Source organism: Argopecten irradians, chromosome 12 (genome assembly GCF_041381155.1).
Source record: "Argopecten irradians isolate NY chromosome 12, Ai_NY, whole genome shotgun sequence".
Taxonomy (NCBI): Eukaryota; Metazoa; Mollusca; class Bivalvia; order Pectinida; family Pectinidae; genus Argopecten; species Argopecten irradians.
The window spans coordinates 25,917,491-25,933,788 of record NC_091145.1 but is presented as its reverse complement, the minus strand read 5'-3'; the positions used below and the strand labels follow the sequence as shown (position 1 = coordinate 25,933,788).

At 36.1% G+C, this 16,298-nt stretch overlaps 2 protein-coding genes across 3 annotated transcripts in view; one reads left to right on the top strand and one right to left on the bottom strand.

Moving 5' to 3' along the window:
* Positions 1-523, bottom strand: part of LOC138336630 (ankyrin repeat, SAM and basic leucine zipper domain-containing protein 1-like) — a 36,336-nt gene extending 35,813 nt beyond the window's left edge. The window contains exon 1 of the mRNA XM_069286153.1: positions 366-523. Coding sequence (XP_069142254.1) covers positions 366-503 — 138 coding nt within the window. The 5' untranslated portion in view covers positions 504-523. The remainder of the gene's footprint in view (positions 1-365) is intronic.
* A 165-nt stretch (positions 524-688) lies between these two features.
* LOC138336625 (NADH dehydrogenase [ubiquinone] 1 alpha subcomplex subunit 12-like) lies at positions 689-14,997 on the top strand. 2 transcript variants are annotated; one of them, XM_069286147.1, is made up of 4 exons: positions 689-826; positions 7,684-7,766; positions 13,912-13,987; positions 14,753-14,997. In XM_069286147.1, the coding sequence occupies exons 1-4, from the start codon at positions 741-743 to the stop codon at positions 14,919-14,921; spliced, it is 414 nt and encodes a 137-aa protein (XP_069142248.1). In that variant the 5' UTR covers positions 689-740; the 3' UTR covers positions 14,922-14,997. The 2 variants fall into 2 exon arrangements, with proteins under 2 accessions (XP_069142248.1, XP_069142247.1); XM_069286146.1 differs by lacking the exon at positions 689-826 and adding an exon at positions 5,028-5,089.
* The last annotated feature ends 1,301 nt before the right edge of the window (positions 14,998-16,298 follow it).

Sequence of the window (16,298 nt, the reverse complement as noted above, 5' to 3'; positions counted from 1 at the left end):
CCATCAAGTTGAACCACGTGCAGACAACAGCACAAGGTAACTGGTAACTTAACATTGATGTTACAGACCAAGGGTTATTTTACCATTTTCATAAGATCACATGTAACTTGTAAAATATGAAAATAATAGGCCAGTCAATGTCCATAAACATTATTTTAACACAATAATGAATATGTCTTACTTGCCCAACTTCCCTGATCAGTGGTCTTGTACAAACACCCATACCACAATGATATCACCTGCGGTCAAACTTCAAAGTCAGATAGCAGATAATGTCAACACAAATCTAGATCAGTAACAGTTAACAGTTAGTTTTTTCTAATGTGTTTAACTGTCACCCATTAACAATAACAATACGGGCTTACATAGGTTCCAGAACTTTCGATCGGATCCCATGCTGGCTTGTTCTTAACGGTGTAGCCATAATCCAAACACAAATCGTCACCATCTTCATCAAAATCATCTTCCAATCCACCGGGCACTACATTTATGGGGGCCGCCATTGCTACTTTCTGCGGGACAGGGGGATATCCACTTCTCTTTTAGAAAGTATAAAATATCTTTTATATTAAAGAACACTACCATTTTATTTTTCCTTAATGTGTGTGTACTCAATAATTAATATATTATTTTCTTTTAAAGTTAATTTTATTTCCCAATATTATTATCCAATCAACGGAGAGTGTCCTTGAAGTCCATACGTGATACACAAACTTCTTCAAACCCACATAAGGGTTAAGATGTCTTTGGTCAGCAAGCTCGGGAGTTTAAGGCGTATGATAAAGAGCAATGGGGGCATTGTCGGTACTATAAAAAACTCATTTTGGTAAGGAACCTTATTTTATTTCTTTTAGTAACAGAGGAATGACTACATGCGATTGTCTGTGAGGCAGTGACAGTCAATCCTGAAACTGATTTTTTTGCTACCAACCTTATGTACAGTAAGATTTTTAAAGTCATGTGGACTGGCTGGAAGGGGCCGGAATTAGACGTTTTATTTATTTCAAAGATATCTGGCCTGACCGAGCACTAACACACCATACAAAGTACTTCTGATTCAAATGCCAGTCTACTACCCTATTACTGCACTGTTGTACTGTAAAAGGTCCGGTAGCACGCTAAATCTGGCTATATAGCTAGATTTGACTATATAGCCAAATCTGACAACACGTTATAGCGGACAAACGTAAACAAACATGTGAGGTCTGGTCACATTTTTCTCGTGGAGTATGAAAGCATGGATGACGAAACATGTAAGTCGGTGATATGAATAATGTTTGACTACTTGTTCATTTGCAGGCAACTTTTTAAAATTCCATCGTTGCAATTATTTAGTATCCATTATCACTATTCCCCGGTAACAAAACTATAGCGAGGTGAACCAATATGGCGTTGTTGTGTCGTCTGCAGATAAGCATCCACCTGATGAAGATTTGGGCCACATGTGCGCTTGGAACATGCAGATCCCGTGCAAATTGACCATGTACAAAAAGTGCCATAGTCGGCTCATAAACAACAAGATATGTGGCATATTTCAAATGGGAAATTTGGATTTTATATCTTTTTCATCAGAACATGAGGATGAATGGATGCGAGTACCAAAAAATGCAACCACAGATTTTTAAAAATTCACCGGAAATTATCTTGGATGACAAAAATATTTCGTTTTGCCGATTCTCAAGATTCGTCATTCAATTTTCGATGTGTACGCTGATTTTGTGACCAGGCCTGTCACTTTAGTTTATATTTGTCCACTATACGTGTTGTCAGATTTGGCTATATAGTAAAATCTAGCTATATAGCCAGATTTAGCGTGCTACCGGACCTGTGTAACACACATTCCTGTTGAGTGCCCCGAACAGGAATCGAACCCGGGTCTCCAGCGTGGAAATCTACGGCTTTACTGACTGAGCCAAAGCAGCATGCTCCGTCAGCTGAGTTACAGAGACTGTATTTAACACTATGTACAAACCACACCAAGCCGCTCCTTTACACTACTCCCCCTGTGTTTTCTTGAGATTTTTCCTAAATCTCAACCTGAGACTCATTAACCATCTTCCAAGGGTTATTTAGTTGGGCTCTACTGTAGAAGAACAAGGAAAATGCACATTCCTGTCTAGTGCCCCGACCAGGAATCGAACCCAGGTCTCTGGCGTGGAAATTTACAGCTCTACCGACTGAGACAAAGAAGCATGTTCCGTCAGCTGAGTGACAGAGACCGTATTTAACACTATGTACAAACCACACCGATCGCTCCTTTTACAGTACAAAGTTAAAACTGGAATCGTGCTATTCATAGGAAGACTGTAACAAGCTACTGTTTTGATCAGTATACACTTGTGAGGGCCATTCAGGCTGACGTCACACTGGTCAGAACAATAGATTAGGCCACGCCCAATGATGGTTTAAATTGGCTATGGGATTAGTAGAGACATATAGTGACAAAAATACAGGTGAGTTGAAAACTATCGACACAGAAATGTCAGCAAAAATTGGAAGACGTCGTTGGAAAGGGAATATTCCCATCTCCATTTTGGTGTATGACATTTAAGGATTGTTCGTAAAATAAGGAAAAAATTGTTAATTAGAAATTTACACTGTACAGTAATACAACGCCAAACCACCAGAGTTAGACCACCAGTGGGCGGAACTTATCTGACCATTGTGGCAACACTAATTACTGTATGAATGGGCTTATAGACAGAAGAACCTAGCCGTACTGAAGTATAGAGACTTACTATAATGCTTGTTTTTTTGTTTGCAAGGCCAAGCTCTGCTGGGATTTGAACCCAAAACGCTCTGAACATTAGGATACTGACAGCTAGGCGACCAATAATCGCCATGCAAGTATTCATAAACAAAGTCATATTCTGATAGAAGACGTAACCATGCAGGTTTCCACAAAATATTGCTTAATAATTTGTGTAAATTCATGTAATATTTTAAATACAAATCCAATGGCGAGAATTGGTCGCCATACATGAAGACCAGTATATAGTTAGTTATAGCTAAACTGCTTACTACCTATTTAGCTACCTGCAAGTCGCCAGTGGTTGACACAATTCAGAATCTTTAATTCTTTCCCTTTTATGGTCTTTGATCTCTAAGACTCAACACACAACCCTGACCTCCTGAACCAAAATGTACCGTAGTAGACTAGTACTAGGAGTGGAAAAATACATAGTCAGACTATGCATGTTCTAATCCAGATCCTCGGAAAACTTGGCAGATGCACGTAGTATTTATATACAATTGAGTTACCTTGTCACATTGATCGACTTATCCAGAACTTGTTACTTTTAATTTTTGCAAGTTTTGCAATAAATCTCTGCTAACTACTTTTAAAATAAACATACTATCTAGGTTTTGATCCATCGATTTATAGTCTGTATATATATAGTTTATGCTCTCTTTCAGGACTGATGACTTCAAAGAGATCTATTTCGTTGGGGAGGATAAATTTGGAAACAAATATTATGAAAAATGATATGTATTTTTTAGGTAAGTATGGAAAATGCATACACAATATTTTCCTGTATCAAGAAATGTGCCCAATTCTTTAATGAAAGTTTAAGCTGAATGGTTAAAATGAAAAGTTTAAGCTGAATGGTTAAAATGAAAAGTTTACAGTGTTTATCCTGCCTATATATTTGGGACCGAAATAAGGGCCCCATTCCCAATTGTATTTCTTGTTATTTTTTCCCAAATTTATGTCTAAATTTCCCAAATCAGTGAGATGACGCCTATTTTGTGTGACGAAACAAAAAAATTCTGGAAATCCCAAGTCTGAACGTGGTATTTTAGTATACCTGTACATTCTTACATTTGATTCTTAGAGAAGGATAATTGTTTATTTCTACCTTTTCCAAAATTTCCATAAACACTGTTAAAATTTTTCATTTCATACTTTTATCGCACAAAATTTCCCAATTTTCACCAGGTGGCAATTTCCCAAAATGCCCAGGAAAAACACTGGTTTATATCATAGATCATATCTATTTATTATGATTGTACCGTTAATGGTAAAGCAATCAAATGAACTTTTTGCAGTCACCACTGAGTGTGAAAAAAAGATGCCAAATATAAACATACTACAAAGAATGAATTGTTATCTTTTATATAATGTAAAACATGTACAGTCAAACCTGCTCTAACGACCGTCTGTCTATAACGACGGGTTTTTAAACTAGACTTCCCATCCAGTTGAAACCACCGTGCAGACAAAACTAGCAACAAGGTAACAGGTAACATAAAACCTTGATGTAACAGACCAAGGGGTTATTTTTAACCATTTTCATAAGAACACATATGTTAACTTTGTTAAAATATGAAAAATATATAGGCCGAATCCAACGTCCATGAAACATTATTGTTAAAACACAATAATGAATATGTCTTAACTTGCCCAACTTCCCTGATCAGTGGACATGGTCCAAACACCCCCATACCAACACTGATAACATCCTTGCGGTCATACTTCAAAGTCAGATATCAGAATAATTTCCCACCACAAATCTAGATCAGTAACAGTTAACAAGTTTTTTTTCTAATGTGTTTAACAGTCACCCATTAACAACAACAATCACGTCCTTACATAGATTCCAGAGCTTTTCGATCGTATCCCCATTTGCTGGCTTCTTCTTAACGGTATGGACTGTCTCTTTCATCCAAAATCATATTACAATCCTCCGGGCAAAAAAAATAAACTACATTTATTGGGGCCTCGCCAGTTGCTACTCTTCTGCGAGGACAGGGGGATTTCCAAACTTCTACTATTTAAAAAGTATAAAATATTCTCTTTTATATTTAAAGTACACTACCATTTTATTTTTTTCCTTAATGGTGTGTGTACTCAAATAATTAATATAATTATTTTTCCTTTTAAAGTTAATTATATATTTCCCAATGATTATTATCCAATCAACGGAGAGTGTTCCTTGAAGTCCATATCATGTGATATCAACAAACTTCATCAACACCACAAATAAGGGTTTAGGTTAGTCTCTTTGGTCAGCAAGCTCCGGGAGTTTAAAGGCGGTATGATAAAGAGCAATGGGGGCATTGTCGGTACTATAAAAAACTCATTTTGGTAAGGAACCTTATTTTATTTCTTTTAGTAACAGAGGAATGACTACATGCGATTGTCTGTGAGGCAGTGACAGTCAATCCTGAAACTGATTTTTTTGCTAACGTTACCAACCTTATGTACAGTAAGATTTTTAAAGTCATGTGGACTGGCTGGAAGGGGCCGGAATTAGACGTTTTATTTATTTCAAAGATATCTGGCCTGACCGAGCACTAACACACCATACAAAGTACTTCTGATTCACATGCCAGTCTACTACCCTATTACTGCACTGTTGTACTGTAAAAGGTCCGGTAGCACGCTAAATCTGGCTATATAGCTAGATTTGAGTATATAGCCAAATCTGACAACACGTTATAGCGGACAAACGTAAACAAACATGTGAGGTCTGGTCACATTTTTCTCGTGGAGTATGAAAGCATGGATGACGAAACATGTAAGTCGGTGATATGAATAATGTTTGACTACTTGTTCATTTGCAGGTAACTTTTTAAAATTCCATCGTTGCAATTATTTAGTATCCATTATCACTATTCCCCGGTAACAAAACTATAGCGAGGTGAACCAATATGGCGTTGTTGTGTCGTCTGCAGATAAGCATCCACCTGATGAAGATTTGGGCCACATGTGCGCTTGGAACATGCAGATCCCGTGCAAATTGACCATGTACAAAAAGTGCCATAGTCGGCTCATAAACAACAAGATATGTGGCATATTTCAAATGGGAAATTTGGATTTTATATCTTTTTCATCAGAACATGAGGATGAATGGATGCGAGTACCAAAAAATGCACCACAGATTTTTAAAAATTCACCGGAAATTATATTGAATGACAAAAATATTTCGTTTTGCCGATTCTCAAGATTCGTCATTCAATTTTCGATGTGTACGCTGATTTTGTGACCAGGCCTGTCACTTTAGTTTATATTTGTCCACTATATGTGTTGTCAGATTTGGCTATATAGTCAAATCTAGCTATATAGCCAGATTTAGCGTGCTACCGGACCTGTGTAACACACATTCCTGTTGAGTGCCCCGAACAGGAATCGAACCCGGGTCTCCAGCGTGGAAATCTACGGCTTTACTGACTGAGCCAAAGCAGCATGCTCCGTCAGCTGAGTTACAGAGACTGTATTTAACACTATGTACAAACCACACCAAGCCGCTCCTTTACACTACTCCCCCTGTGTTTTCTTGAGATTTTTCCTAAATCTCAACCTGAGACTCATTAACCATCTTCCAAGGGTTATTTAGTTGGGCTCTACTGTAGAAGAACAAGGAAAATACACATTCCTGTCTAGTGCCCCGACCAGGAATCGAACCCAGGTCTCTGGCGTGGAAATTTACAGCTCTACCGACTGAGACAAAGAAGCATGTTCCGTCAGCTGAGTGACAGAGACCGTATTTAACACTATGTACAAACCACACCGATCGCTCCTTTTACAGTACAAAGTTAAAACTGGAATCGTGCTATTCATAGGAAGACTGTAACAAGCTACTGTTTTGATCAGTATACACTTGTGAGGGCCATTCAGACTGACGTCACACTGGTCAGAACAATAGATTAGGCCACGCCCACTGATGGTTTAAATTGGCTATGGGTTTAGTAGAGACATATAGTGACAAAAATACAGGTAAGTTGAAAACTATCGACACAGAAATGTCAGCAAAAATTGGAAGACATCATTGGAAAGGGAATATTCCCATCTCCATTTTGGTGTATGACATTTAAGGATTGTTCGTAAAATAAGGAAAAAATTGTTAATTAGAAATTTACACTGTACAGTAATACAACCCAAACCACCAGAGTTAGACCACCAGTGGGCGGAACTTATCTGACCATTGTGGCATCACTAATTACTGTATGAATGGGCTTATAGACAGAAGAACCTAGCCGTACTGAAGTATAGAGACTTACTATAATGCTTGTTTTTTGTTTGCAAGGCCAAGCTCTGCTGGGATTTGAACCCAAAACGCTCTGAACATTAGGATACTGACAGCTAGGCGACCAATAATCGCCATGCAAGTATTCATAAACAAAGTCATATTCTGATAGAAGACGTAACCATGCAGGTTTCCACAAAATATTGCTTAATAATTTGTGTAAATTCATGTAATATTTTAAATACAAATCCAATGGCGAGAATTGGTCGCCATACATGAAGACCAGTATATAGTTAGTTATAGCTAAACTGCTTACTACCTATTTAGCTACCTGCAAGTCGCCAGTGGTTGACACAATTCAGAATCTTTAATTCTCTCCCTTTTATGGTCTTTGATCTCTAAGACTCAACACACAACCCAGACCTCCTGAACCAAAATGTACCGTAGTAGACTAGTACTAGGAGTGGAAAAATACATAGTCAGACTATGCATGTTCTAATCCAGATCCTCGGAAAACTTGGCAGATGCACGTAGTATTTATATACAATTGAGTTACCTTGTCACATTGATCGACTTATCCAGAACTTGTTACTTTTAATTTTTGCAAGTTTTGCAATAAATCTCTGCTAACTACTTTTAAAATAAACGTACTATCTAGGTTTTGATCCATCGATTTATAGTCTGTATATATATAGTTTATGCTCTCTTTCAGGACTGATGACTTCAAAGAGATCTATTTCGTTGGGGAGGATAAATTTGGAAACAAATATTATGAAAATGATATGTATTTTTTAGGTAAGTATGGAAAATGCATACACAATATTTTCCTGTATCAAGAAATGTGCCCAATTCTTTAATGAAAGTTTAAGCTGAATAGTTAAAATGAAAAGTTTAAGCTGAATGGTTAAAATGAAAAGTTTACAGTGTTTTTCCTGCCTATATATTTGGGACCGAAATAAGGCCCCATTCCCAATTGTATTTCTTGTTATTTTTTCCCAAATTTATGTCTAAATTTCCCAAATCAGTGAGATGACGCCTATTTTGTGTGACGAAACAAAAAAATTCTGGAAATCCCAAGTCTGAACGTGGTATTTTAGTATACCTGTACATTCTTACATTTGATTCTTAGAGAAGGATAATTGTTTATTTCTACCTTTTCCAAAATTTCCATAAACACTGTTAAAATTTTTCATTTCATACTTTTATCGCACAAAATTTCCCAATTTTCACCAGGTGGCAATTTCCCAAAATGCCCAGGAAAAACACTGGTTTATATCATAGATCATATCTATTTATATGATTGTACCGTTAATGGTAAAGCAATCAAATGCACTTTTTGCAGTCACCACTGAGTGTGAAAAAGATGCCAAATATAAACATACTACAAAGAATGAATTGTTATCTTTTATATAATGTAAAACATGTACAGTCAAACCTGCTCTAACGACCGTCTGTCTATAACGACGGGTTTTTAAACTCCCCGTGCGTTTTTACTATATAATGGCACTGTGCATAACGACCACCTGTCTAATATGGCTAGCGACCGGTCATTTTAGCCCCGTCAAAGTTGTATAACGACCGGTCGCTGAGATCGACTTTTCAAGTACCGAGTAAAGTGTGTGTAGTAGCGTCCCTTTGACCTATCTAGCTACTTCCGGTAATTACATGTAAATCCCTTTGTAAGCAAATGGCAGCCATTACTGAAGCCCAAGCTATGAATTGTTTATACAGTACTGTTTGGTTTATAACTTGCGGTCGTAACATTTGAGGTACAAATATGGTTGCCAACTTAAGGATGGAAGTTTTAACGACCGTTTATGCCTATCAAAGACTGAAATTATGTTTGTTCGCGAACGCCATGTGCACGAAAAGATCACTCGTAAAGTGTGATTTTGAAGCCACAACTCGGATGATACGGTAGGCAAAATAAAACATGCCGATTTATTTAATGTGTTCCGTTATTCATTGTCGATATTTAGCATTGTTTTATTACAAAGAAATGGCCTGTACTTAAGCTATTTCAAATTAGGCCTTTAAAGTAATGTTTTTCTTCTTTACGATTAGAGTCAGTCGGATTATCGCCCGATGTAACCCAGGTATTCTCAATGTGTTTATAAATAAAATACGGTCCCATTTCTTGGTAGAAATGTTACTGAAAGTTAATATGTGTACCTGCATTGTGATTTTAATAGTTTTGAAGCTCTATATTGTGAGAAAACGCCACCAAATCGATCTTTCATGTTCCGAGATTAATCTGTCAAAACTGGTTTCACGGCAACATTACATACGACTTGCCAGCGAGAATGTGTTGTAAAAAAAATATTACACGCATACATTGTCTGAAAATAATCGTTCACAGATATTTCCAGGCCATGTAAAGTCAGTAATTAGGTAATGATTATGTTCAAAGCTGAAAAAATCTACTAGGTATCAAAACGAGTTGTTTTTGTAATTTCGTGATTTTTGATCGAAATTTCCGATTGCATTAAAATAAAACGAACACAAATAACGGAAATATATTGACACAATTATTTCTATCATCGGAGATCCAATGACCTTGTCAACCCCTTGTCTAACCCAGAATGAAGTGTACCATATAGTTGTAATTGATGCTTTATCTTTATTGATGGCTATGGATTTTTAAAATAGCAGCCGTCTTCAATAATTGAAACTAATCTCAATATTGATATGTCCTCTACCCTAGTGTTTAAAATGAAACATAAAATAAAATACATTTTGTAATTATTCATTTCTGTCCTTTGTTGCTGGAGAAAACAAGATATGTTTTACATAAAAGAACCATTCATATATCAGGGGAAAAAACCATTGGTACTGTAATGAAATGTTACTGAAAGTTTAATTTATCGTTCATTTGTACCTGCAAAGAAATTAGAACAATACAATTATGCCATTGATTAAAGAATTAATAGGAAGGGAAATAACTCTTTTGAAGCTAAATAATGCATGGCAATAGATATATACACATCCAGTAGCAGGTCTGTTTTGTATTTATACAATTCTGTTTTATTTACTGGCTCGTTGGTTGGCACGAAAGCCCCAACCTATCTATAAAGGCAACCTTTCTATAGTGAATGTTTTTCTGTCTCCCCTTCAGTGGTCGTTATAGACAGGTTTGACTGTATATGTAATACTTATTTCATACTAGTTAGTTGGCCTTAGCCAAGATCATTAGAAATATATGGATATGGTGACAGCTAGACTGTTGTACATAGTCAGAGACCCACAGTTGAATACACTACACTAAGCTACACTTATCACTATTAGTGTAGTGTGATCACCCATGGGTCTCCAACAATGGACTTTGTACAAAAGCTATATATTTATATTTTTTTATCACCCGCTTTCTCTGAAATGGGGGATATGAATTTGGGTTTGTTCGTCTGTCTGTCTGTCCGTCTGTCTGTAACACTTCGTTTCCGTGCAATAACTGTAACAAATGTAAACAGATTTTCTTCAAACTTGGTCACAAGTTATTTAGGGCGGAGTTATGCGGAGTCCTTTGGATTACTAAAAACGCCATTTTCTGCCATTTCCATGCAATAACTGTATCAAATGTAAACCGTTTTCTTCAAACTAAGTTGCAAGGTTAAATGCCTTACGGACTCTGCCAAGTTCAATCGCAACTTTCAACGGACCTTATTTAGCAGAGTTATGGCCATTGGCTTAAATAAAAAAAGTCAGATTCTGCCATTTCCGTACATTAACTACAATAAATATTAACCAATTGGTAACAAGGTTGAATGTCTTAAGTGCCTGGCTAGGTTCGATCAACTCTTTCAGCGGATGTTATTTATCAGAGTTATGGCCCTTTAATTTAGTACAAATGTCATTTTTCTGCAGTTTCTGTGTAATACCTAACAAATGTTAAAACTAATATTGTTAAAACTTGGTAACAAAGTTAAATGCCTTAAGGGATTAGCAAAGTTCGATCACCACTTTTGGCAGATATTAATTAGCAGAGTTATGGCCATTTGATTTAATAAAAAAAAGAGTCATTTTCTGCCACTTCCGTACAATAACTGCAATAAATATAAACCGATTTTCTTCAAACTTGGTAACAAAGTTAAATGTCTTACTTCCGACTAATTTATTTTTTCTTGTTTCAACCAAGGTTTAATCTAAACTTAAACCTAAGATCTTCCCGACTAAGACTTAAATTCCACGAATTTGCTTGTTTTCTTCAAATTTGGTAACAAGGTCAAATGCCTTGGCCAAGTTTGATTGCCACTTTTGGCCGACATTATGTAGTGGACTAATGGCCCTTTGATGTACTAAAAACATCATTTTCTGCCATTCCCTGTGCCATGATTGTAACAAATGTAAACCGATTTTTAGGTCACCTGAGACAAAGTCTCAAGTGACCTATTCTAATCGCCTTTTGTCCTTCGTCGTGCGTCGTATGTCCGTAAACAAGTGACATTTTCGACTTCTTCTCCAAAACTGCTGAAGCAATTTCAATGAAATTTTGCACAAACCTTCTAAGGCATAAGGCCAATCAAAATTGTGAATTATATGGTCCACAACCCCCAGGGAGCTATGGGAGGGGCCAAAAGGGTAAAATTGACTAAAATTTCAAAAATCTTCTTCTCCACTCACAGATGTGATGGAATTAAATACTCTTCATAAATAGAAAGGCACTAAGGTCCTTTACAAAAATTGTGAATTATATGACCCTGGGGTCTCAGGTTTCCCCCTGGGGAGGGGGTTAGTTTACTATAGTTTATATATAGGGAAAACACATTTTTGAGTATTATTTGATAATTTGTATTAGGAAATGAGTCAAATATTGTTAGAATTATCAGTATGAGATGGCCATTGAATCCTATTAACCAATTTTCCATGACTGACCCCAAGGGGCGGGGTCAAAAGGGGTCAAATAGGCTATAACTTCAAAAATCTTCTTCTGAAATTCTGGAAATGGTAGAATCACATTATATGACATTCCTGGGGAGGGGGTTAAGTTTACTGTAGTTTATATAGGGAAAACACATTTTTGAGCATTTTTTAGTCATTATAATAGGAAATTAGCAATTGTAGTCAGAATTACCCCTATGTGATGGCCATTGAATCTTATTACCAAATTTTCCATGACTGATCCCCAGGGGCCTTAGGGGCGGGACCAAAACGGGTCAAATAGGCTAAAACTTCAAAAATCTTCTTCTGAAATTCTGGAACTGGTAGAATCAAATACTCTGCATAGATGGAAAGGTCTTAAAGTCCTTTACAAAAATTGTGAACAATATGACCCTGGGGTCTCATGTTTCGATCCTCTGGGGAGGGGGTCAAATTTACCATAGTTTATATAGGAAAAACACATTTATGAACATTATTTGCCTATTTTTCATAGGAAATTAGTCAAACTGGTTTAGAATTATTAGTCTGAAATAGCATTTTAACATTATATCCATATTGGTCATGGCTGACCCCCAGGGGCCAGAGGAGTGGAGCCAAAAGGGGCCAAAATGGTAATTTCAAAAATTTTTCTTTTTGAATTCACAGATTTGATGGAACCCGATACTCTTGATAGATTGGAAGGTCTTAAGGCCCTTAACAAAAATTTGTGAATATCATGGCCCTGGGATCTCAGATTTTCCCCTGGGGAGGGGGTCAAATTTACTATAGTTTATACAGGAAAAACACATTTAGGAACATTATTTACATAGTTTTCGTAGGAAATTAATCAATCTGGGTTAGAATTATTAGCCTGAAATAGCATTTTAACATCATATATTGGTCCTGGCCGACCCCCAGAAGCCAGAGGGGTGGGGCCAAAATGCGTCAAAATGGATAACATTTCAAAAATCTTTCTTCTGAATTCACAGATTTGATGGAACCAAATAATCTTCATAGATTAAAAAAGTCAAATTTATAAAATCACTGACTGACTTCAAGGGCCTGATGGGCAAATATATAGTGTTTATATGCATGTCTTTGTTTCATTCTGTATCTGAACTCTGGTGACCGTTAAGGCCCATAGGGCCTCTTGTTTTAAAAGTTAGTATCGAAATTAAATGCCTTAAGAGCTCAGCCAAGTTTAAAAGTCACTTTCAGCTGACATTATTTAACACAGATTGTGCCCCTACATTTACTAAAAATTTCATTTTCTGCCATTTCCATGTAATAACTCATCTGCTTAATGTAATTACAGGTATGCATTATTTACACGATGCTTTCTTCAGTTTCCTTTTACCCCATAATACATGTTTTATCATAAATTAACTAACAAAACATCTGAATTCCGAATAAGACTTCAGTTTATTTTTCCATGTTTCAACCAAGGTTAAACCTAACCTCAATAATGTTTACCTGCATTATATCCTGAAAGCGGGGAATGGAAATTTCACGAATTTGCTTGTTGATTCAATGAGCTGTTGATAAATGATCTGTAAGGTTAATTACTTTGGCAGATTTATTGGAAAGGTGAGAAAAAATGGGATTTATTCATGTACCATATGATACCCGATAGGTTTGTGCAGGGTTATTGTTTCTATTAGTGATGGAATGACCCTTAAAGAACAGGTTTGTGTAGGGTTATTGTTTCTATTGGTGATGGAATTACCCTAAAAGAACACATTCCGTGCTAACGTCATTTCACTGAAAAGATTATGTTCCATCACCAATGTTCCATATACATGCATCACCAGTGACAATTGGAGATACTAGTACGTACCGTACATGTGCTATGGAGTATTACATAGTTCATGAGTTAGGCCTTATATGAAAGTTTTAATAAACTAAATAAAGTAATGACATCAATTGAAATCTCTTTTTCTTTTGATATGGCACAGATAAAGAAATTAGAATAAAACATTTTCTGGTAGGAGTGATATTTTGTTGTTATTTGGTAAATAAATAATGAAAGTATATACTTAATATCATAGAATTCAATAAACTTGATTTCTTATTTCTATCATTATAGGAAGAAACCGTTGTGTCCATTATAATGTACAGGCTGTAGGTTTTGATAAAGATTCAAGCAACGTACCAGCTGAATGGTGAGTAAAACTAACTGTATGATCAGTTGTACCAACTTCAAAATCTATACTAGTTATTATAAAATTCAACCAGTGGAAAGAATTTCACTTTAATGGTACTCCATACACTTGACTTGTGATTCATAAAATATTTCATTATATGATTTGATTTTACATGATAAATATTAAAAGGTCAAAAGAGTATAGAATAAGCTTGAGTTGTCTCCCATTAAATAACCAATCATTACTTTTCATACTTAATTCTCTTTGGAAAAATCTTAATTGTTTGATTATCGATTGAAATAAAAAAAATCTGTAGTCCACCACAAATTTCTCACTAGTATTTCTGCTAAAGAATATTGAATCACAGAATTTATCACAAAGTAACATGATCAGACAACAAAAGCGTTAGACGACCAGCATCACCTCAGATCTCGGGCAACAGTGTTTAAATTTTTGGAAAGTGAGGGGAGACAATCCAGCTATATCTTATCAAATTAATTCAAATGAGACCCCATGATCAGGAAGCAGTCTCAAGCCTCCGATTGTTAAGCTTATGATATACTGTAGTATTATAATAAAAAAAAAAGACATCATTGATGGCTGGTTACTTGGAAGCAAATAATCCTATGTAAGTCTAAAGAATGCTTAATGAGTCTGTAGTCTGGGATCAAATGTACTCTTTGACCTTTCAAATTTGTTGTAAGTTATTGGAACAGACAATTTATAGCAGGTAATGTTATTGTTGGTGAGGTAATGTCTCTTTATTAACATTTTCCATTGTAGGCACAGATGGCTTCATTACACTACGGACGACCCACCATCCAAGGTGCCCCCTAAAGAAAGGAAATGGTTCGCCGAACACACAGAAAACATGACGGGTACAAGTCAGGAATATATACCCTACAGTACAGTTAAACCCAAGATTGAGAGCTGGGTGCCACCAAGAGCTTAGTGGCCGGGATGTGTGAATGGACAAATGTGTGTTATATCATCATGTGATTTGTATTTAATACAATGTTATAAATATATCAGTTGTGTTTGTGTAATATTGTGTATTATTAACTAGGAGCTGCAAAGCATGGCATTATCCCCCATGCTTGGTACAAAAACCCAAATACATCTAGATCAAAGTACCGTTTATGATTTAGCATTTATGATGACTTAAGCTTAAACAAGAGACAAAATAGAAACTTGCTCAAAACTTTAACATGGAAATATGACAAATTAACAGACTCAAAACCCCCTAAAGGGCCCCAAATTGGTTGTATTATCACGTTGAGCATCCATACAAATTAGCCTAAAAAAAATCATAAACATTTATGATGACTTATGCTTAAACAATTACAAAATAGAAACTTGCTCAAAAACATAACATGGAAATATGACAAATTAACAGACTCAAAAACCCCCAAAGGGCCCCAAATTGGTTGTATTATCACGTTCAGCATCCATACACATTAGGAAAATAAAATCATAAACATTTATGATGACTTAAGCTTAAACAAGAGACAAAATAGAAACTTGCTCAAAACTTTAACATGGAAATATGACAAATTAACAGACTCAAAACCCCCCTAAAGGGCCCCAAATTGGTTGTATTATCACGTTCAGCATCCATACACATTAGGAAAATAAAATCATAAACATTTATGATGACTTAAGCTGAAACAATTGACGAAACAGAAACTTGCTCAAAAACTTTAACGTGAAATGGGACGCCGACGCTAGCTCCCCCTATTCTTCGAATAGGCGAGCTAAAAAGGAAGTGTAATTTGGTATTTTTGATGGAGTTTCCATGGTAACGAAAAATGTCCTAAAAATTGAAGGTCCACAACAGCAAAAGGCACAACTAGGGCACTTGTCTGATACACACAAAAAGTTTCATGGAGCTGCATTGACCGATTTTTGGGTAATAACCGGGAAACAAAAGAAACAGTAATTTGGTAATTTTGACTAAGTTTCCATGATAAAAGAAAAAAACCTAACATAGAAGGTCCGCAATAGCAAAAGTCACAACTAGGGCACTTGTGCGATATATTATGAAAATTTCCTGGAGCTGCGTTTTACGGTTTTGGAGTTATAGAGCGGAAAAAAATGTAAAGTATTTTTGGCAAAGTGTTTCCATGGTAACGGAAAATATTTCCAAAATGGAAGGTCCGCAATAGCAAAAGGCACAACTAGGGCACTTGTCTGATGTATACAGAAAGTTTCAAGGAGCTTTGTTGAACAGATCTTGGATGGAGCTCATAACAATATCCCCTGCCAACAGGTTTCGCACTGGATAATTATAAGAGAGCAACCAACTAAATGATTTTACATAGACCACAGT